The sequence below is a fragment of the Pipistrellus hanaki genome (genome assembly GCF_964339955.1).
Source record: "Pipistrellus hanaki genome assembly, chromosome: 3".
Taxonomy (NCBI): domain Eukaryota; kingdom Metazoa; phylum Chordata; class Mammalia; order Chiroptera; family Vespertilionidae; genus Pipistrellus; species Pipistrellus hanaki.
Window position 1 is genome coordinate 97,222,414 of NC_140505.1, and position 24,679 is coordinate 97,247,092.

The 24,679-nt window shown below is 39.4% G+C and overlaps 1 protein-coding gene across 8 annotated transcripts in view; it reads right to left on the reverse strand.

The window, feature by feature from the left end:
* PSPC1 (paraspeckle component 1) overlaps positions 1 to 24,679 on the reverse strand; it is a 136,858-nt gene that overhangs the window by 74,829 nt on the left and 37,350 nt on the right. For all 8 annotated transcript variants that reach the window (XR_014794594.1, XR_014794595.1, XR_014794596.1 and 5 more), the window contains exons 4-5: positions 21,067 to 21,263; positions 8,220 to 8,304 (exon numbers count right to left, since the gene is read on the reverse strand). Coding sequence is in view for 1 of the 8 variants with exons in the window: in XM_084878583.1 (XP_084734709.1) it covers positions 8,220 to 8,304; positions 21,067 to 21,263 (282 nt within the window). In the remaining 7 variants the exon portion in view is untranslated. The remainder of the gene's footprint in view (positions 1 to 8,219; positions 8,305 to 21,066; positions 21,264 to 24,679) is intronic.

Here is a 24,679-nt window from a genome sequence, read left to right on the forward strand (position 1 = left end):
TTGGTCTTTGGAATTATAACAATGACCTTGTTGAGGGCCAATTTGTAATACATACATAGATAAATTTAAATGTGCAAGTCCATTCCCAGTAAACTAAAAAGAAATATCTACACAAATGTGCAAGATTGTCTATATGCATATATATACTGTGGCAAAGTTTGTAGACACAACCTCCCCGCCCCCCCCCCTCTCTATATATATATGCTAATATGCTAATATGCTAAGTGTCCTTCCCTCTGTCCGGTAATTATGTTACATAGCAATGACGGGCTTCCTCTACCTGGTGACGACTAGCCTCCTTGCAGTTTCTGCAGCCTAAGAACACAACTTCCTTTACAGCCAGGTGGAAAACACTTTACAATGTAACCAAATGTCTGTGAAGTGAAGCATATTCCCGTGCCTCACCTCATTTGATCCTCACAGAAGTCCTGAAGTAGATAGTGGACTTGATGAAATCCTATTTTCTTTTCATTAGCCAGAAAATGGAAATTTATAGCTTAGAAACTTAACCGACTGAAAAGAAGAAATGGTGAACCTTGAAAATAACTTCAGGTTTTCTCACTGTGCAGAATATAGTCAAACACTGCTACAGTTAAATATTTCACTCTTTGTTCTCCCTGGGAGATCTGTAGTAATAATTTGCTTCCTGTTGATATTTACTGCCAGCAGTTACCTGAAGTAGAAGTTGGGGTGCTTCACTAGGCTATAAAAAGTTTAGCTAAATCAGAAAGTAGGTCTAATTAAGCATGTTTGTTCTATATCAATGCTAAGTTGACTTGTGCATGCACAATATAGATAAAGCTCTCGTAGGCACCAATTGCACGTGTGTGTTTTCAATTGTCATTGTCTGTCATTAATTTGACTGACACTTCTATTATAGAGAAAGGGCAAATAGCAATATTAAAATATTTCTTCTAATTAATTTCCTTTCAATGTGCACGAGTTTGTGCATCGGGCCACTAGTCAATTATAAATGGGGGGACAACTATGGTTCCCAAAGCCAAGAACACTACACAACTGTTAAAAGAAGTAAATTCAAATTTGCAGGTATGAGTGAATGTCCAATGTATTGTCAGAAAAATGAGCAAGTACAAGAACAGCACTCCTATTTTTTGTTGTTGTTGTTAATCTTCACCTGAGACATTTTTCAATCAGTTTGTAGAGACAATGGAAGGGCAGGGGAGGAAGGAGAGGGGGGGGGAGGGGGACAGAAAGAGAGAGAGAGAGAGAAATGGAAGTTAGAGAGATACATCGATTGGTTGCCTCCAGTACACGTCTTATCCAGGGCCAGGGATCAAGCCTGCAACTGAGGTATGTGCCCTTGACCAGAATCAAACCTGGGATCCTTTAGTCCTCAGGTTGATTGATGTTCTATCCACTGAGCTAAACTGGCTAGGAGTAGAACAGTACCTCCTATTGCTGCTTTTTTCTTTTTAATATATTTTTACCGATTTCAGAGAGGAAGGCATAGGAAAAGACAGAAACATCAATGAAAGAAAACTGGCTGCCTCCTGCACTCCCCTGTACTGGGGATAAAGCCCACAACCCGGACACATGCCCTGACCAGGATTTGAAACATGATCTTCCGATTCATAGGTTGATGCTCAACCACTGAGCCAAACCAGTTGTATCTATTGTTTCTTTAAAAAAACATTTTGTTGAGGAGAAGAGAGTATGAAAACATTTACATCCACTGGTCATTGTGGCTCAATTCGTTGGGCATCCTCCCATGGACTGAAAGGTTGCCAATTCAATTCCCAGTCAGGGCACATGCCTGGGTTATAGGCTCTATCCCTGGTAGGAGGCATGCAGGAGGCAGCAGATCAATGTTTCTCTCTCTTCCCCTCTCCCTTCCTCTCTCTCTAAATAGCAATAAAAAGAAATTTTTTAAAATAAGTAAACATATCTACTGCAGGAAAAAAGAGATAGATAGAAACATCAATTTTTGTATTTTCTTTTTATTGATTAAGGCACACATGTCAAACACAAGGCCCGTGGGCCAAATCCGGCCCGCCAGGCCTTGCAATGTGGCCCGCACCGCGCTGTCATCACTGCGCTCCGCTGTGTTCCATCACAATGACGCGCGTTGACATAGGAGGCTTGTGATCTCGCCGGCCACCTCGCCGGCCGCCTTACTTGCTATCTATTACGCATGCGCATAGATAACAAGTCACGCGAGATTCAGGAGGCGTGACCTATAGTCTGGCATCCGATGTGGTTGTGCGGGTGGCAGAGCAGAGAGAGTGAGTGTGCGGGCATAAAAAATACACAGCAGAAGCTGCCAGTTCCTGGCATAAAGTGCAGGCATAAAAATCGCAACAGAATCTGCTATCTGTACCCAGCCAGGCATTTATTGACTGACTTTTTTTTTCTCCACTCCATCTGCCAAATCAAGCTATCCCTGTGCAGTTTTCAACTTTTTCCTTCTAACGCAGATTTCCAATAAACTACATCTTTTATTGCCAATATTGATCCCAAAATGTCCAGGAAAAGAAAAGTTGATGGTGAAGGCAGACAATTTAATGACAAATGGGAAAATGAATACATGTTTGTGCTTAGAGAGGGCAAACCAGTGTGTATATTGTGTTATGAGACAGTGTGGTGATGAAAGAGTACAATATACGTCATCATTTTGACACCAAACATAATGTTAAGTATGGCAAATATACTTTGGAAGAAAAACATAAAATTGTTAAAGAACTAAAAGGCAAACTACAATCACAGCAGCAAATGTTTACAAAGGCTACAGCGAAAAATGATGCTGCAGTGAAAGCAAGCTTTATAGTGGCTGAAGAAATTGCCCGTACTTCAAGGTGTTTTTCAGAGGGTGCCTTTTTGAAGCAATGCATGCTAAAAGTGTGTGAGCAAGTATGCCCAGACCAGATACAGAGTTTTCAAAATGTCAGTTTGTCAAGAAACACCATTGCAGATAGAATTCAAGAACTCTCAGGAAATCTATCATCACAGCTGGCCGAACAGGCATGCAGTTATCTCGCTTTTTCACTTGCTTTCGATGAAAGCACAGACAACACTGATACAGCGCAGCTATCCATCTTTATACATGCTACGAAGACCGACCTCTCTGTCACTGAGGAACTTTTGGATGTAGCTGCCATGCATGGGACGACGACTGGTAGAGATATATTTGAGGCTGTGGAGAAATCTATAAATAATTTTAAATTACCCTGGGAAAAGTTGGTGGGGCTAACTACCGATGGCGCACCTTCAATGTGCGGAGAAAAGAAAGGCTTGGTTGGACTAATGAAGGAAAGAATGCAAAAAAGTCACTGCCACACACCCTTGATTACTTATCATTGCATTATCCACCAAGAGGCTATGTGTGGAAAAGTTCTGGACATGAATGACATAATGACCGCAGTCATTAAAACTATTAACTTTATTCGGGCACGTGGCCTGAATCATCGCCAGTTCCAGCAGTTTTTACAGGAGGTGGGTGCAGAGCATGGAGACGTGCCATACCACACAGAAGTAAGATGGCTGAGCAAGAGCGCAGTCCTCAAAAGATTTTTTGAGCTCAGAGAACAAATTGCTCTTTTCATGGAAAGTAAAGGAAAGCCCTTGCCTGAACTGTCGGATCCCGCCTGGCTATGTGATTTTGCTATGATGTGTGACATATGCGAGCATCTCGCCCAACTGAATCTGAAGCTGCAGGGACGCAAACAAGTCATCACGAAGATGTCTGACATGATCACAGCATTCCAGCGTAAACTTCAACTATGGAAGTCCCAACTGGAACAGGACAATCTTGCCCACTTTCCCGTTTGAGTATCTCAACCACTATTTCTGGTACTTTTCCTTGCAGTCGGCTGGCTACCAAAGTTAGCCGTTTACTAAGTGAATTTGAGCGGCGCTTCTCTGACTTTAGAACACAGCACTCAGGCTTTGACATCTTTGCCAATCCTTTTACAGTTGATGTCAACAATGTGCCCCATCACCTTCAGATGGAGATAATCGAGCTTCAGTCTGACAGTGGCCTGAAATCAAGGTTTCAGGATGTTGAAATTGAGGACTTCTACCCTCTACTGCCCCCTGACTCAATGCCAGAGCTCCGACTTCATGCTGCCCGTATTCTATCCATGTTCAGGAGCACCTATCTTTGTGAACAGATGTTTTCAATAATGAATCTGAACAAAAACAAGCACAGATCACGCATTACCGATGACAACCTCCATGCTGTTTTGCGGGTTGCTACAGCCCAAGAAATAAAACCGAACATTGACTCATTGATCCGGGGAAAACGGTGTCAGACATCTAGCCAGAAAACAAAACAATGAGCATTTTAGGTACATTCCAATATTACTGTTTTGCTTGATACCAATATTACTGTTTTGCTTGATAGCATGTGAGTTGGTTAACAGCACTGTTAAGGAAAAGATTGTTCCACTCATTTTAAATTCACATTTCTGGTTAACATTGTCAGTTTATGACTGTTCAGTAAACCATTCGGCCCGCGATTTAGGCTGGATTTTAGATTTTGGCCCCTTCTCTGATTGAGTTCGACACCCCTAGGTTAGAGCATCAGCCTGAGCAGAGGAGGGTAATGCGTTCAATTCCAATCCAAGGGCACTTATTTGGGTTGCAGGTTCAATCCCCAGCCCAATTCAGAGAGGCAACCAATAGACATCTCTCTCTCACATCGATGTTTCTCTGTCTCTTCCTCCTTCCTCCCTGCCCTCTCTTAAAAAAATCAGTGAAGGTTCCAAGATGGCTGACAGGGAAACACCTAGCCGCAGCCACACACAACAATTTCAATAAAATACAACTAAAATATAAAATGGACATTACCCAGAACTACAGGAAAGTCGACTGACTTGAAATTCTACAACAAGAAGCAAGGAGAAAACCAGAAGGAAACGCAGAGGAGCTGTAAAAGCCTAAGGTACGGAGACACGCGGCACGCGTTGAGAGGACGGAGCCGGAGAGGAGGGAGGCTGAGTGCCTGGCTGGCGTTCCCTAGCGAAAAGGAGATAAAACTCCGACTGTGCTGGGCCCCAGTTCCGACTGCTCTGAACCCCCGTTCTAGGCCAGACCCCTAATAAAAAAAAGCTAAAGGAGTTTATCACCACCAAACCAGAATTATATGAATTGCTGAAGGGGGTTCTTTTGGAAGAGAAAGTAAATAAAGATAAAAACTATGAACAAAAAATACGTAACTATCAATAAGTGAATCTAAAAACCAAGGAAATTAAAAAAAAAAATCTGATGAACAATATTAACTGTTGAATATAATAGAATCAGAGGTATGAAAGTGGAGTGAACTGACGATTCTTGGGGAAAAGGGTAGAGGGGGATGTGGGAAGAGACTGAACATAAACTGTGCACCTATGGATGAGGACAATGGAGAGTGGGGAAAGGGCAGAGGGTGGGGTGGGAACCTGGTGGAGGAGAGCAATGGTGGGGGGGGGGGAGAGGAACATTTGTAATAATATGAACAATAAAAATTTATTTTAAAAAATGAATCACAAAAAATAATAATAATTAAAAATAAATAAATAAATAAAAATCACTGAAAAAAAATATCCTCTAGTGCCCTGGCCAGCAAACTGCGGCTCGTGAGCCACATGCAGCTCTTTGGTCCCTTGAGTGTGGTTCTTTCACAAAATACCACAGCCTGGGCGAGTCTATTTTGAAGAAGTGACATTAGAAGTTTAAGTTTAAAAAGTTGGCTCTCAAAAGAAATTTCAATCGTTGTACTATTGAAATTTGGCTCTGTTAACTAATGAGTTCACCAACCACTGGTCTAGTGAATATTAACAAAAAAAAAAAAAAAAAAGAAGAAGGGGGGTGTTAATGTTGCCCTGGCCAGTGTGACTCATTTGGACTGGCATCATCCACTGCACCAACAGGTTGCTAGTTTCATTCCAGTCAGGGTACATGCCCAGGTTGTAGACTTGGGGCTTGCAGGAGACAGCCAATTTATGACTTACTCTCCCATCACATCAATATTTCTATCTCTAAAAAGCAATAAAAAAAAAAAATTTAAAAAAAACGAGTGCTAATGTTGCCAAGGGTGTGAAAGAATGATCACAAGCAACTAAAAAGGTTAAAAGAACTGTTGACTTGGAATAAGTGACATCATTTCAGAGGTAATGATATGTGAAAAAGCGAAGATGCCTCATACTGACCCCTGGAACCAGTGTTGGAAATGATTTGTTTAAGGCAATTGAAGTGTAGTTCAATAAATTTAAGAAAATGTTTGTTTATAAACAGTACTGTACATAGACATACTGTACATAGAAATATTTAAACAGAATCATTTGAAGTCTAAAACAAGTTAATACAATTCATGTTATTTCTAATGGGAAAAAATTATTTCAGTTTTCAAACATATCCCTTGCCTGCTGGAATGAAGGTTCCACTGTATCTACTGTAAGTGAAAGCTGAATTCAGATAGAGTTTTTTTTATAAAAGGGGAGTATTCTTTTTCTTTGTAAAAGTAGAAGAGACTTTAACACATTCTCATAAAAAGAAAAGAAGATACAAGAAAAAAGGTCTCTCATGTTGGGGCAATAACGACTCTGAAGCTTTAGGGAATCTCAGAATTACATAGAGAATTTATTAAAACTCTGTCCCTATACTTTATGAGGAGAGGTTTGAGACTAACCATTTCCCCAGAACTCTGGTGTGGCCTGATCAAGTACTACAACCTACCTAATAAAAGAATAACATGTTAATTGACTGTACCTTCGTGATACCCACCAAAAATGATACCCATCTTTGTTGGGTTAATTTGCATACCCACTCCAGATTGGCCAATCTGGAGTGGGTATGCAAATTAACCCACCAAAGATGGTAAGTTAATTTGCATACACAGGCTCCAATGCAGGCATTCCGCAAGACCCCAGTAGCTCCAGGCCTCTGGGCAACATGGGAAGGCACAAAGGCAGCTCCAGGCCAGAGCAGAAAGGCTGCTCTTGCCGGCAGCCAGGAGGAGTAAGGCCCATTCATGCACAAATCTTAACACATCAGGCCTCTACCCTGTTTCCCCGAAAATAAGACAGTGTCTTATATTAATTTTTGCTCCCAAAGATGCACTAGGTCTTATTTTCAGGGGATGTCTTATTTTTCCATGAAGAAGAATACGGTACACATTTATTGTTAAATGAAAATAAAGGAAATTTATTACCTGTATATGGTATAGTAGTACGGTAGTTGTCAACACAAACCAGACAAACTGTGAATCCTACAGTATCAAGAACTTACTCATTAATTCAATGACAATCATGTCATCATCTTCTGGAACATCATCATAACAATCCAATTCCTGAATTTCCTGGTGAATTTCTTGTGACTCCAATTTTTTCAGAATCAGTGGACCAAATCTCTCATGTTTAGCCTTGGGGGGGCCTATTTTCGGGGGGATGCCTTATATCTCACTCAGAAGGAAACCTGTAAGTAGGTCTTATTTCCGGAGGATGTCTTATTTTAGGGGAAACACGGTAGTTTGAGAATAAGTGGGTTTGAGTAAAATCAGAGTAGTTCCAAGATTTAAACATATACACAAACCAGGTACAAAGTTGGAAAAAATAAACTAAAAAATACTGAATACTACCTATTCCCAGACTATGAAGACACTTCACATTCATTCAAGGTTTTTTACTTTCTTCTTTATTTTTTATTTCCCATGAGCACCTTACTTCCTATATAAGAACTTACTACACTTTTAAAATACTATCAGGAACAAATTTTAAGTTTTCTTTAATCTATCATAGCTTTGTTCAGAACATTTCCTAATTGTTATGATTTTTAACTTTTAAGAATAACATTTACCTCATTTTTCACAATTAAATATTACAGGTACATGGAAAGATATTTCAGAAGCCCAAAGATGCATTGAGGATTTCATAGCAGTATCATACACAGGCAAAAAATTAAAACTAAAAAAAAAATAAAAATGCAGTAAACCATAGTGCATTCTTACAATAAATTGTATGCAATAATGGTTAGGCCCCATATGTAAAGTCACAGTGTATGCCTTCGAAGTGTCAAAAACCAGCTAAAGAAATCCTAAGAATAACAAAATAAATACGCTACTTTGTGGAATAAATCCCTAAGTATAGTCAAAAATGGACAATTTTGTTTGTATTTTCCAACTTGTACAATTTGTTTACAATGGGAGAGTGATGTTTTATTAGTAACACACAAAAACTATGTGTATTCACATCTATGTTACAATGTATTTGGTTTTTGGTTTTTACCTCAGTTGTATCTGCTTCCGTTTTTGCAGCTCTTGGTTTCTGAGTTCTTCCAGGCGTCTGAGTTCTTCTTGACGCCTCATTAAATCTATAAAATATTGATTACCCATTAATATACCCATTTATATTTTAGCTTGCCTTCTGTACCTTTTTACCAATGACCATATAGACTCTCTATTACTGGCAATATACATAATAATTTATTCATATTCATGCAAAATTCAGTGATTTATTCTCATTCATGTCTTTATTATATAAACTTATAATTAAAGATTATAAGCTATGTAATTAATAAAATTAATATACTTCATTTGTATAAAGAGAATAAAATTCATCCTTTTCTTCGGAAATTAAAATAGATGTTTTTAACATAGGACTAAAACATACTAAAAACAGGATAAATGATAGCTATATTTTCACTTACACCTTTTGAACAAATAAGAATTTTTCAGTAACAAGTGCAAAGCCCAAAAATATTCTTGGGAAGACATCAGCAGAGTGCATGTAAGAACCACACCACACAGCCAAAACCGGTTTGGCTCAGTGGATAGATCGTCATTCTGTGGACTGAGAGGTCCCGGGCTCGATTCCGGTCAAAGGCATGTATATTGGTTGCAGGCACATCCCCGGTGGGGGGTGTGCAGGAGGCAACTGGTCAATGTTTCTCTCTCATCAATGTTTCTAGCTCTCTATCCCTCTCCCTTCCTATCCGTAAAAAATGAACAGACTAAAAAAAAAAAAAAAAAAAAAAAGAATGACACCAGATAAACAGTAGGTATAGAGGTTATACTAAGTCAGTGTCATACAAAAAGTGCAAAGAGGAAAAAATTCCTAAAAAAGGAAAAAGGCTGAATACTGCGATGAACAAGATCATGTTAAACAAGATAAACAAAGCACTCCACTCGCACTGTTACCATACTTGCTATATTAAGAACAGGAGTATAAAATAACAAAAAGTATATTTCTGTTGAGAAGTACTGGATTAAATTTCCAAACGTTAAAATCTTTGTAATATCACACCAAATTATGTGTGCATACAAGCACAGATTAAAAAGTATCAAAATATTAAAATACTCTGAATTGCAAAATTATTGGTTACTTTTATTTTCTTTTGTCTCTAATCATGATACCAGAACTTCTGATATAAACAGAAATTATTTCAATTTTAACATTTCATAATAAATCACTAAATTCAGAACTTACAAAATATTAACAGTTCCAGTTAATTTTCTATGTGACAATAACCCTATCATCAAAACCAAAACAGGACTAGAATCACACCCCTAACAAGGTAAATATTGTCATGTCATCTTATAGATTAGAAACAAATTGTATGTTATGCTCTCTCCCCCGAAAAATGATTCAGATATATTATAAATGCATTCTAGGCATTCAACTATTGCTCAATTCAACAAGAATACACAGCCAAATGTGTCCTAATTACAAAGCTCTTTCCAAAATGTTAGTACCCTAAGCATGGAAAATTAGTAACGGAGGGAAACTTATAAAGTAGAAATTAAAAAACAGATTTTGGAACTCTGTGCAGAAAAGTCAGTTTTGGCATATGGGATAGGAACCAGGCAATTATAATAACACTACAGGTCCAATGCACGAAGATTAGTGCAAGAATGGGCCTTCCTTCCCCTGGCTGCCGGCACCACCTTCACTCCAGCCTGGAACCACCTTTCTGCCTTCGGTCCAGCCCGGAGCAAGCTTTCCGCCTCCCCACGTTGCCCACAGGCCACGGCCACTCTATGCCTGCATATAGAAATTAACCCTCCATCTTTGTTAGATTAATATGCATACTCACTACTGACTGGCTCGTGGGCATTGCAAAGGTACAGTCAATTTGCATCTTTCTCTTTTATTAGTATATATACACAATGAGATAACAGTTAGCTATCTTAAAGAAAATCAAATGTGACTAAAATTATTTCAAATAGTTACACAATTGTCAACCACTACTCACTGCAAATTAGAATTGCTAAAATACCTTTTAACCACAGACCAATTAAAGGAAAATGTCGAGAACAAGAGAGAAACCAAGATGGCGGCATAGGTAAACGCCTAACTGCAGCCTCACACAACAATTTAAAAAAAATACAACTAAAATACAAATTGGACATTATCCAGAACTACAGGAAAGTTGACTGACTGGAAATTCTACAACTAGAAGGAGAGAGAAAACCAGAAGGAAAATCAGAGGAGCTGTAAAAGCCTAAGGTACGGAGACACTGTGTGCACCGGGAGAGCATGGAGCCAGAGAGGAGGGGCGGCTGAGTGCCTGGCTGGCATTCCCTAGCGGGAAGGATATAAAAGCTCCAGACTGTGCTGAACCCCAGTTCTGGGCGAGACCCTGGGGACCCAGGCTCATACAGAGGAAATCTAGGCTGTAAGGCGGAGCAGCGAAAGGCAGTCCAGGAGGCGCGCACATTGCGCTAGGAGGACGGACTGTTGACTCTGCTGCTAGACTGCCCTAGCAGGAAGGAGACAAAAGCTTCAGATTGTGCTGAGCCCCAGTTCCGACTGCACTGAACCCCAGTTCTAGGCCAGACCCTGGGGACCCAGGCTCATATGGAGGGAATCTGGGTTGTAAGGCGGAAACAGGGGTGCGGTGAAAGGCAATCCCAGAGGCGAGCGTGTTGCACACAGAGGACAGACTATTGACTGTGCTGCTGTATTGCCCTAGCGGGAAGGAGACAAAAGCTCCAGACTGCTCTGAACCCCACTTCCAACTGCACTGAACCCCTTCCAGGCTCATTGTGGGAGAAACTAGACTGTCTGGTAGCAGGTGAAACTTAAAGGTACCTTTCTTTCAGAGTTGCTTGCAGCAAGTACTCAAGGACACTGAGGAACACTGAGACTGCGGAACCTCATAGGGCAGGGCTGACTGAAGCCAAGGCTGTTGGCTCCACCCTGAAACTCCACCCCATCCAAATCGAGCACAGAGGCTTTGGCATTTTTCAAGTCTAGTCTCCTGGCATAGACACAGCTGATCCTCACAGCCAATTGGCCTGGAGGTCAGTTCCTCCCAGTGATATTAACAACAATCAAGACTGTACACAAAGTCCACAAAGGGGTGCACCAAGAGTGTCCACCTCAGGTAACTGGAAGGCTGACCCACTGAACCACATAGAACACCTTAGCACACAAAGCCACCCTACCAACTCAGGGAAGCAGGGAAAATGCCAAGACAAGGAAAAGATCACAAACAAAAGAAATGGAGGACAAAAAGAGACTGGATATAGAGTTCAAAACCATGCTTATAAGGTTTTTCAAGAATTTCCTAGAAAAGGCCGATAAAATAAACGAGACCTTTGAGGATATGAAAAGGGATCAACTAGAAATAAAGAATACACTGTCAGAAATAAAAAATATTATACAGAGTCCTAAAAACAGAATGGAAGATCGCAAGAATCAAGTCAAAGATTTGGAACATAAAGAGCCAGAAGACACTCCTCCACAGAAGCAAGAAGACAAGAGAATCCAGAAAGTTGAAGATAGTGTAAGAAACCTCTGGGACAACTTTAAGCAAACTAACTTCAGAATTATGGGGTTCACAGAAGAAGAGAGAGAGCAAGATACCGAAAGAATACTGGAAGAAATAGTGACAGAAAACTTCCCTCACCTGGTAAAAGAAATAGACTTACAAGTCCAGGAGGTGATCAGAACCCCAAACAAAAGGAATCCAAAGAGGACCACATCATAATTAAAATTCCAAGAGCAAAAGACAAAGAGAGAATATTAAAAGCAGCAAGAGAAAAGCAGGTAGTTACCTATAAAGGAGCACCCATACTATTGTCAGCTGATTTCTCAACAGAAACAATGCAGGCCAGACGGGAATGGCAAGAAATACTCAAGGTGATGAATAGCAAGAACCTACAGCCAAAAATACTCTGCCCAGCAAAGCTATCACTCAGAATCAAAGGCCAGATAAAGAGCTTCACAAACAAAAAAAGCTAAAGGAGTTCATCACTGCCAAACCAGAATTATATGAATTGCTGAAGGGGTTCTTTAGAAAGAGGAAGAAAATAAAGATAAAAATTATGAACAACAAATACGTAACTATCAACAAGTGAATCTAAAAAACAAGGGAATTAAAAAAATCTGATGAACAATATTAACTGTTGAATATAATAGAATCAGAGATATGGAAGTGATGTGAACTGATGATTCTCGGGGAAAAGGGGAGTGGAGGGTGCGGGAAGAGACTGAACATAAACTGTGCACCTATAGATGAGGACAATGGGGGGTGCAGAAAGGGCAGAGGGTTTGGTGGGAACCTGGTGAAGGGGAGCAATGGAGGGGGGAAAAATGAGGAACATTTGTAATAATATGAACAATAAAGATTTATTTTAATAAATAAATAAATAAATAAATAAATAAAGGAAAATGTCTTGCCTCATCGGTTTGGCTCAATGGATAGAGCATCGGCCTGCATACCAAAGAGTCCCAAGTTCGATTCTGGAGAGGGGCACATACCCAGGTTGCGGGCTTAATCCCAGTGTGAGGTGTGCAGGGGGCAGCCAATCAATGATTCTCTCTCATCACTGATGTTCCATCTCTCTCTTCCTCTCCCTTTCTCTCTGAAATCAATAAAAATATTTTTTTTAAAAAATAATAAATAGTCGAAACCGGTTTGGCTCAGTGGATGGAGCATCAGCCTGTGGACTGAAGGGTCCCAGGTTTGATTCTGGTCAAGGGCATGTACCTTGGTTGCTGGCACATCCCCAGTAAGGGGTGTGCAGGAGGCAGCTGGTTGATGTTTCTCTCTCATCGATGTTTCTAACTCTCTATCCCTCTCTCTTTCTCTCTGTAAAAAATCAGTAAGATATATTTTTTTAAATAAATAATAATAAATGAAAATGTCTTAGCAAGTGGACCAGACATCAGTAATTTTTTTAACCTCCATAGATGACTCCATTGTGCAACCAACATTGAGAGCCACAAAGCTATCACACAATTACTTTAGTGGGAGAAATTTAAAATATGAAATCAACTTATATTTCTAAGAGAAATTCTAACTAATAAAGAGGGAATATGCTAATATGCAAAGATGGCAGTGCCCACAGTCAATAAGGAGGGAATATGCTAATTGTCTGACCCACCCTCCAAAAAGGGGGGAATTTGCTAATTGACCCACCCTTAAATATGGCAGCACCCACAGCCAATAAGGAGGGAATATGCTAATTGACTGCCCCGCCCTCAAACATGGTAATGCCCACAGCTAAAAGTGAGGAGATATGTTCATTGACTGCCCTGCCCTCAACAATGATGGCACTCACAGCCAATAAGGAGGGAATATGCTAACTGACTATCACAACCTCAATGATGGCAGTGCCCACATCCACAAGATGGCGGCATCCAGGGCATCGCCTTCCCCTGATCGGGTCACCTCCCACCTCTGAGGGTTCCCGGACTGAGAGAGGAGGCAGGCTGGGCTGAGGGACCACCCCCCTTCAGTGCATGAATTTTCACACATTGGGCCTCTATTCCTATATAGTAAAAGGCTATTATGCAAACTGTCCCTGTGCACTGACCACCAGGGAGTGGTGCAGAACAAAGGAAAGCCCCAATCAGCCCTGATCGCCAGTTAGGCCAAGGGACCCTACCCATGCATGAATTTTGTGCACCAAGACTCTAGCTCTTCAATAAGCGAAGGTATGAAAAATGTTCTACTATCGCCGAAACTGGTTTGGCTCAGTGGATAGAGTGTCAGCCTGCCGACTGAAGGGTCCCGGGTTTGATTCCGGTCAAGGGCATGTACCTTGGTTGCAGGCACATCCCTAGTAGGGGGTGTGCAAAAGGGAGCTGATCGATGATGATTCTCTCTCACTGATGTTTCTAACTCTCTATCCCTCTCTTCCTCTCTGTAAATAATCAATAAAATATATATTTTTTTAAAAATGTTCTACTATCATTAAGTACCCAAGAAAGTCAATCCGGTATAGCCTGTAAAAATTTATCATACCTTTGTAGTTTTTGAGACTACCTACCATATCCTATATAATAAAGAGCTAATATACAAATGGTCATCATGCCCTCGAGCCCTCATGCTGGGTTCTGGGGAACTGAGGCTGTGCCCCCCAACTGGAGAAGCTTGACAGGAGTGGGGCTGGCCAGGTCTGGGTCTCACATGATTCTCATACACACATAGGTGGCCAAGGAGGCAGTAGACTCTGGCAGGAGAGAGAGTTTCATATATATTCTACAGATTTTTTCATCTCTGAAAGAAAATCTTCTATTATAGAGAAAGGGCAAATAGCAATATTAAAATATTTCCTTCAATTTAATTCCCTTTTAATGTGCATAAATTTCATGCACCGGGCCATTAGACTATAATAATAAAAACATAATATGCTAATTAAACGTGATGTCCTTCTGGACGAAGCTGAGGCTGTGAGGGAAGCCCAGATCCTATATGCATGCTGGTGGCCAAGGGAAGCCTAGGTTCCGGGTGCCTGAGGGGAGCCTGGGTCCTGGGCACCAGAGGGAAGCCAGTGCCAGCAGCCAAGAGAAGGGAGACCTACTCTTGCATGAATTTCATGCATCGGGCCTCTAGTATAATTATAGATGTAAAATATGCATTACAATCCTGGCCCGTGTTCTCAATGGTTAGCACCAAAGGGTCGTGGATTTAGTTCCTGATCAAGGGCACATACCTAAGTTGCAGGATCAAATGCCAGGCCCCAGTTGGGGCGAGAGCAGGAGACAACCAATAGATGTCTCTTTCTCAAGCAGCTGTTTTTCTCCTCCTCTTCCCCCACTCCCACCCTTCCACTCTCTCTTTAAAAAAAAACAAAAAATCAACTCTCTCTCTCAAAAAAATATCAATGGGAAAAAATATCCTCTGTGAGCATTAACTATATGTATATGCATTACATTTTTGTCCAGGATAAGGAATAAGAAAAAAACATGAATGTTTGTTTTCTGACAACTGGATCTTCTTCTTTTAAGTTGTGCTAGTTGATAAAGCTGCTTTACCCTCTCAGATGACATTTCCTTACCAGTAACTTTGGTATAATAATTAGTTCAAAGGACTGAACAATGCAATTCAGATAAGTACATTATCTGATACTAATCAGACACATTATCAAGTTAAAACTACCAGTTTACATTCACTAAATTGCTTTAATTGATTTGAGAAAGGAGAAGGGAGGGAGGAAAGGAAGGAGAGGAGAGAGGGAAGGAGGAAAGGAAGGAGAGGAGAGAGGGAAGGAGGAAAGGAAGGAGGGAGGAAGGGAGGGAGGGAAGGAAGGAGAGAGGAAGGAAGAGAGGGAGGGAGGAAGGGAGGGAAGGAGGGAGGGAAACTGATTTGTTGTTTCACTTATTTATGCCTTAATTGAATTGATTCTTGTATGTGCCCTGACCAGGGATTGTATCCACAAACTTTCTGGCATACTGGGACAATATTCTAACCCACTAAATAACCAATCGGATCTAAATTATTTAAGTTTTGTTAATATCCAAAGTTGCTCCAAGTTTCACTAAAGTGTATATACCTGTACACTGCAATAACATCCTTCTTGGGGTAAATTATCAAAAATATATATAACTTTTATCCTTTGATCCAGAAAATCATACCCCTATAGGAATCTTTAAAAAAATAACCCAAAGGGCCTGGCCAGTTTGGTCAGTGGGTAAAGTGTTGGCCCATAAACTAAAGGATCTCAGGTCTGATTCCCAGTCAAGAGCAGTAAAAATATAAAAATAAAAAAAACTTTTGCCTGGCTAGCATGGCTCAGTGCCCAGATTGCAGACTCCATCCCTACTGGGGGGTATGCAGGAGGCAATCGATTAATATTTCTCTCTCATCAATGTTTTTATCTATTTCTCCTTCTCACTTCCTCTCTGAAATCAATGAAAATACCTCTATAACATTTTTTAAAAACTAACACATGGAAAGATGTAATAAAGAAAGAATGGTAAAATGTTAATAATAGAAATCTAAGTAGTGAGCACCTTAATATTCTTTCAAGTATTTCATTTAAGATTCCTCATAACAAAAATTTTTGGGGAAACATGTCCTGGATAAGTTACTAGACTGTAAAAAGAAAAATTCCACATCCAGTAGGAAGAGTACAGGAGAAAGCAGATCGATGTTTTTTTTCTCGCTCTTTCTCTCTCCTTTTCCCTTTCACTCCTTAAAATCAATGAAAATATAATTTAAAGCCTGTCAGCATGGCTCAGTGGTTGAGCATTTACCTATGAATCAGGAGGTCACAGTTTGATTTCTAGTCAGGGCTCAATCACCAGTAGGGGCATGCAGGAGGCAGCTAATCAATGGTTCTCTCATCATTGATGCTTCTACCTCTCCCTCCCTTTCCTGTCCTCTCTGAAATTAATAAAAATATATTACAAAAATATATATTTTAAAAATACAAAACAAACTTAGGAACAGAGGAAATAGTGTTTCCCACAGAAAATAGAAAGTGGGAAAGGCAAAAGGGATTTTTCCTGTACTGTTTGAGCTTTCTCCTTCCATAATAGGTCAAAGGAAAGTCCCATGTTTCCACAGAGCCACAAAAAATAAGATTACCTAGAAGTCCTTCCCCCTCTTAAAACCACCCTTAAAAATGCTAGACGAAATATATAATAAATGTAGAATAAAAAAAAATAAAAAAAAGAATTTTAGACAAACTAACACTGAAACAAATTTATCACCTGCAGACTTTTGCTGAAATAAATAGAAGATGTACTTCAACAAAAGAAAACCCAGAAGCACAGACTGGAAAACATTAAGCAATGTGCTTTTTAAACTTTATAAACCAGAATATCGTTAACAAGGATTATAAACAAAAACACAAAAAGGCAATAAAATAAAAGCTCATGAGAATTAACTTTGCAAAATTATTTCAGAAGTCAATATACCCTTTGGGTAAGGCAAGGCAAAACGGGGTTTGTTGTTTTTTTTTGGTGTGTTTGATTTTTGTTTTGTTTTTATTTCAGAGAGGAGGGGAGATGGAGAGAGAGAGAGAAACATCATTGATGAGAATCATTCATTGGCTGCCTTCTACTGGGAATCCAGACTGCAACGCAACCATATGCCCTGACCAGGAATTGAACCTTAACCTCCTGGTTCATAAGTGGATACTCAAACACTGAGCCATGCTGGCTGAGCGGGGCAGTTTTCTAAGAGCTCACAAGATCTCTATGAGGCCTAAAAAAACACATATTGTTTTTTGTCATCACTATATCCTTAATACCTCAGACAATGTTTCTTACAACTAACATTAAATGAGTGCTGAAGTAATGACTTACACTACTGTCAGTTGCAACAAAATATATTTTAGTGCTTTCACTTTTTCTTTTTTTTTAATTTTTTTATTAAATTATTATCTCTGTACATATATCATAGTGCTTTCACTTCTTATTTTACAAACAAAATATCTTTTAGTGCTTTCACTTCTTATTTACAGATAGCAGGAAACTAAAGTGGTAAATAACCTAACTATAGATAGCAGGAAACTAAAGTAGTAAAGGACCTATAAACAGAAAATAATTCATATCAGATAGTGAGAGGGCAGGGCAGGGTGAGACTAGAACCCTGACTCCACTGTGGGGCAGGGCAGAGTTATTCTCTATTCTGTGTAACTGGACCCTAGCCCTCACCCAACCAATCAGGGTCAGCCTGAGCAGTGACATCACCACTGGTGTAAAACCCCTGGATTTGGTGAAGTTCGCGCTCTTGGGCATGTGTGGGACAGAGCCCATGTTAACATGGAAGAAGCTCTCTTGTTAATTGCATCGGACTTGGCTCCCTGCTGGTCTTTGGGGATCATGGAATCATGGTACAACAATAGAAGTGCTATTGCCTAATAAATCAAGTTTTTAAAATTCCCCAGTTAATTCTGATGTGCAAACAAATTTTAAAACCACAAACCAACCGAACTGAATGAACCTTAACCTCTCTCTTTCAGCTCTAACTAGCCAATGATTCAGAATTTTATCTTAGGTAACAATTTTCAAATATTCTTCAAGAGAAATACTTTTTAAGCATACTATATCATATAAATGAACTCAATTTTATTAGAAAACTTACAGAAAATCTAGGTTTAGGGTCTAAATTAAAAGAAATGTCTGGTACTCACTTTAGCAGCACATATACTAAAATTGGAACGATACAGAGGTTAGCATGGCCCCTGAGCAAAGATGTCACACAAATACAAGAAGCCTTATATATTTTTAAAAATCCTATAGAATGAAGATGTAATATGCAAATGGTCATTACACTGTGAAGCATTAACAACTGATCAGCAGAGGGTAGGGCGGAGAGCTACAGGACAGGGCAGGGCAGCAAGCTATTGGGGGGGAGAGGGGGGCTGAGGGAGCTACAGGAGGGCAACAGTGAGTTACTGGCTACAAGCAGGCGGCAGAGAGCTGCAGGAGGGGGCAGGGCAACAAGCTATGGGGGGTCAGGAATAGCTACAGGAGGGCAGGGCAGTGGGCAGAGAGCTACTGGAGGGTGGCAGCAAGCTACTGGCCCCCAGATTCGTGCTGTGCGCAGGGCTACTAGTAAATAAAATAAAAGTCTAACCAATTTCTATTTTTGGTTGAGCTGGATTTTGTTTTAACTTATTTGGTATCAGCACAGTTATTCAGAAACTTGGCATAACTGTTCAATGAACATTTTCTGAATAGAGAGAGAGAGTAAAATCCAGTATTTTTGTTCTAAAGGAAATGAGAATCTACTAAAAGGATTTACAAATTAAGTGATAAATAAATTTAAATCTTTCAAAGAAATACTGGCTCTAGAATTAAAAAATAATGGTTTAGCCCAACTGGCGTGACTCAGTGGTTGAATGCCAACCTACAAACCAGGAGGTCATGGTTCGATTCCTGAACAGGGCATGGCACTGCCCAGGTTTCAGGCTCAATTCCCAATGTAGGGCGTGGAAGAGGCAGCAATCAATGATTCTCTCTGTTCCTTGATGTTTCTCTCTCTCCTCCCTTCCTCTCTGAAATCAATAAGGGAAAAAAAAAGAAAAGATATATATATATATATGTATATGTATATGTATATATATATATTTTTTTTTTTAATTTTTATTTTCCTTTTTAAATGGTTTAGATGAGGATTGCAAAACATCTGATAAGAAAGCTACTACAGAAATCCAGAAAGGCATCTGGGAGGGGAAGGAAAGGGGGAGACCTTGATCTCTGGGGACAGCCAAGAAAAGGTAAACATTTACTAAAATGCTAAATTAAAAAAAAAACATGAGGAGGCAGGCTATAGGGGGTCAATGAGAGAAAAAGGGGGACATATTTAATACTTTCTTTTTTATGATGAGAGAGAATTTATTGATCAGTGCCTCCTGCACACCCCACACTGGGGGATTGAGCCCGCAATCCTGGCACATGCCCTGACCAAGAATCGAACTGTGTACTCCAGATTCATAGGTCAATGCTCAACCTCTAAGCCACACCAGCTGGGCCATAATACTTTCAAAAATAAAGATGTTTAAAAAAAAGATTTAAGAGCAAAATAATAAAAATTACCGTATTTTTCGGACCATAAGACGCACTTTTTTTCCCCCAGAAGTGGGGGGGGGGAAGTCCCTGCGTCTTATGGTCCAAATATAGCCTACACATATACTGTAAAAAAAAAGTTTTTTTACTTGCCCGGCTCTGTGTGATCTCTGTGTGCTTGCCCGGCTCTAAAATGGTTCTAAATGCTGCTGTTTACTTTACAGGGTTGATTACATGTGTTTATGACTGTGATGTTGGGTTTTAATGCACATAAAATATTTTAGGACAGTATTTGTTTCAGAATCTTTTTTTCTTCATTTCCCTTCTCTAAAAACTGGTGCGTCTTATGGTCCGGTGTGTCTTATGGTCCGAAAAATACAGTAGGTGCTTTTTTTGTTATAAATACAAAGCTATTATAAATAGTAAAAAAGATGAGTGGTAGGAAGAACCAGAAAAGACTATTTGGAGAATTAAGGAACAACAACAAACAAACAAAAAACAAAAAAAACAAAAAAAAAAAAAAGGAAAAGAAAGTAATAATAAAGATAGGTATAAAAAGAAACCTAGAAAGAGGAAAGGGGACAAGAAGTGAGCTTCTGATGTAGATTTAAAGAGCTTATCATGTTGTTAGCTATTTGACCAGTAAATTACGACTGCTCTTAGAAATTCAGTTAGCTCTGTCTCTAGTGTTTAAAATGTTCTTGCAATCACTATGAATTTAGTCTTCCTAAATCATATCCACCAGTACACATGAATCTTTTCAATTTCTTAAAAATAATTTTATTGATTTCAGAGAGGAAATGAGAGAGAAACATCAATGAGAAAGAATCACTGATCATCTGCCTCCTGCACAACCCCTACTGGGGATAGAGACCACAACTCAGGCATGTGCCCTTGACCGGAATTGAACCTGGTATCCTTCAGTCCACTCTATCTACTGAGCCAAATGTCTAGGACATGAATTTTTTTTTTTTTTTTTTTTAATCTCTGCCAAAGAATATCCATTTGCAATCTTTTCACATGTGGTAAAAATCTTAAATAGCCAGCAATTGGCCTAATTCTTTCAACAACAAAAAATATCTTGATGTGTGACTTTTTAACATTATCTACATACCAAAAATTATTTATTTCCCTGATTTTTGTCAGCAAAATTTAACATTCTTAATTGCCTCCAACAACACTACTTGTTTAGGGAAATTTTTTTCTTTTTTTTAATAAGGAGATTCAGAAAAAGGGAGAACGTTGTTTCTAGTATGTTGAGTTCCAACTGTCTCTAAACAACTAAATGGCGACTTAATTACTAATAGATGTCACAGGGAACTATAAATAAGCCTTAAGGAAAAAAAAAAAAAATCAACCCATCTACGTGAACCCTCCTTACCTTGTCTCATCAACATCAACTGGTGCTCATGCCTGGCTGCTTCCATTTCTGCCTCCAGCTTCTCTTTGGCTTCTCTGATGTTTCTGTCAACCTGCTCACGCTGCTGCTTCTCCATTTCATCAAGAGCCTTCCATCTAGATGCATACTCAAATTCAAACGTCCCAGGCTGAGCAAAACGTGGTGGCTGTTCTCTTTCCCTAAGTTTACAATTAAAAACATACAGAATTGTATGTTTAAAAGGTAAAACAGCTAAAAAATAAAAGCGCCAATTACTGAGCACTCACAATATTCATGGCACTGTCAGGCAAACACTACCTGAATTGCCTCATAGCAATACTGTGATGCAGATTTTAAAAAGCCTGATTTTGAGAAACTGCCCAAGAATGCCCCAATAATTAGTAATGAAAACAGAATTCAACCAAAACCGGTTAGGCTCAGCGGTAGAGCGTCGGTCTGCGGACTGAAAGGTCCCGAGTTCGATTCCGGTCAAGGGCATGTACGTTGGTTGCGGGCACATCCCCGGTAGGGGGTGTGCAGGAGGCAGCTGGTCGATGTTTCTCTCTCATCGACGTTTCTAGTTCTCTATCTCTCTCCCTTCCTCTCTGTAAAAAAAAAAAAAAAAAAAAAAAAAGACAAAATAAAAAGCTTTTTTACAGCAAAAGAAACCATCAACAAAACAACAAGAAAGCCCTCTGTATGGGAGAACATATTTGCAAATATTATCACTGATAAAGGTTTAATCTCCAACATCTACAGACAGCTTATACAACTAAATAAAAGGAAAATGAACGATCCAATTAAAAAATGGGCAATGGACCTAAATAGAATATTTTCAAAAGAAGACAGAAGGAAGGCCAAAAGGCACATGAAAACATGCTCAAAGTCACTAATTATCCGAGAGATGCAAATCAAAACAACAATGCAGTACCATCTCACACCTGTCAGAATGGCCAACAACAACAAATCAACAAATGACAAGTGATGGCTAGGTTGCGGAGAAAAAGGAACCCTCGTGCACTGCTGGTGGGAATGCAGACTGGTGCAACCACTGTGGAGAACAGTATGGAGTTTCCTCAAAAAACTGAAAATGGAACTCCCATTTGACCCAGTAATACCACTCCTGGGATTATATCCCAGGAAACTAGAAACACCAATCAGAAAGGATATATGCACTCCTATGTTCATAGCAGCACAATCTACAATAGCTAGGATTTGGATACAGCCTAGGTGCCCGTCAGTAGATGATTGGATCAAAAAACTATGGTACATCTATACAATGGAATATTATGCTGCCATAAAAAGAAGGAATTCTCATCATTTGCAGCAACCTGGATGGAATTGGAGAACATCATGCTGAGTGAAATCAGCCAGTCAATGAAAGACCTCACTCATTTATGGATAATAAAGAACATCATAAACTGATGAACCAAAAGATAGATATAGAGACAGTAAAAGCAACAAGCAGACTGTCAAATTACAGCAGGGAGAAGAGGGAGACCTGGGGGAGATAAGAGATCAAGGACTTGTATACATGCATATAAGTACAACCAATGGACACAAAACTCTGGGGAGGGTGGGTATGTATGGGGGATGAGGGGCAATGGTAAAATATGTACACAGATAATAATTTAATAAAAAAAGAAAGGAAAAAAAAGAAAAAAAAATCAGAATTCAAACCTATGCAAGAGGATACTAAACCTGTACTCCCCTAATTATCACATACAATAAGGCCTTTCTAGTATTCATTCAACAAACAATTTTACATAAATCTGCAACATATAAATCAAATGTGTCAGAAACTGTCTGGAATCAATTTTGTTTCCCCTTTTAAGTAGTAACTTTTAGAGATAGTAGTAAAAGCAGGTAAGAGTTTACTTAATTTAATGTGCCAGGATAATTGACTAGCCAAAAAATAAAGACCTAACTTACTACAATTGTAGTTATTTGTTCAATACTTGTTTCCCTTGCTATTCTGTGAACTCAATAAAGACATGAAATGTCTGTAAACAGCTGTAACACAATATCTGGCACAATGCATACATTTATTATTTATTACCATGAGCCAAAAAAATTACCTAAATTAAAAAAAAAGAAAACCTATGAATATACCTGAAATTCAAAGAAATTCTCCAATTATATTTGCCTATGATAGCTTCTATTAAAAAGTACTCATAAAAATAGAATCCCCAACCCACAAATACAAGTGTAAAAAGCAATATATTCATAAATTTTAACTTCTATTAGGGGGTAGGGAGGGGAAAATGGGTGAGTGGCTGGGACAAAGTTGGGACATAAACAGAGAAGTTGTAACAAAGAAAAAGATACAGTGACAAGAAACAGTTTCAAAGATCTTCAGAGGAATATGAGGATAACCAAAATGAGCCATGATCTAGGTAATTTAACCCTAAAAAACAGACTTGAATTTTGTTCTTTTAAAAAATACTGTCTGGGGATCTGGCAGGTGGGAGTGTAATCTGTGCATTCCATTCACCAAAAGATCTCAGATTCCATTCCATCAAGGCACAAACCAAGGTTACAGGTTTGATTCACATTTGGGTTGCATGTCAGAGGCAACAGATCAATGTTTCTTTCTTACATCAATGTTTCTCTCTCTCCCTCTCATTTCCCTCACTCTCTAAAAAAAGCAATAAAAACATATCCTCAGGTGAGGATTTAAAGCACTCTCTAGGAAAGAAATAAGGGGATCTACCACCCTCTAATTATTCCCAAAGAATTATTAGTTAGTAGTTTCTCATTCAGATACTGATTATAATAATATATGTTAAAAATTATTCTTTCTGCCAAAAACGGTTTGGCTCAGTGGATAGAGCGTCGGTCTGCGGACTGAAAGGTCCCAGGTTCGATTCCGGTCAAGGGCATGTACATTGGTTGCGGGCACATCCCCAGTAGGGGGTGTGCAGGAGGTAGCTGGTTGATGTTTCTCTCTCATCGATGTTTCTAGCTCTCTGTCCCTCTCCCTTCCTCCCTGTAAAAAATCAATAAAATATATTAAAAAAATAATAACAATAATAAATATTATTCCTTCTCTCAAAGGAAACACTTTTGAAACAATATAAATTTGGGGATTTAAAATAAATTTGAATGGTGGCTCTAATGCTTTGTGAACATTTTTCCCTCTCAGCATCACTCTGCAGAAGTAAAATGTGGAATATACCGAGATCTTATGGGTTTGTTAGGATAATTAAATCAATACACAAACAAATGTTGTCCATAAGTTCCATTTCTTAAAACACCCTTATAATTCCAGTTTTCTAATTCCTGAATCCAAAAGAATCCTCTATTTCAAATTTGTAGTGATAAGCTATAACCAGAAAAAAGGTCAACAGAATAGGATATCATAGTAAGTCTTTGAAAAATGGCATAATGAGAGAGATTTAAATGGTTACAAATTATAACTAAGTATAGCCCCAGTGCACAAAATTCACACACGGGTAGGGTCCCTAGTGGCTGCTGACCAGGGACTCCCTTCCCCCAGCAGCCTGTCATCACTAGCCAGAGCCTCCCTCCCCTGGCTCCCTGCCTGCCTACCACCAACGTTAGCAGGGGTCTCCCTTCCCCAGCTGCCTGGTGCTGCTGCCAGCCGGGGCCTCCC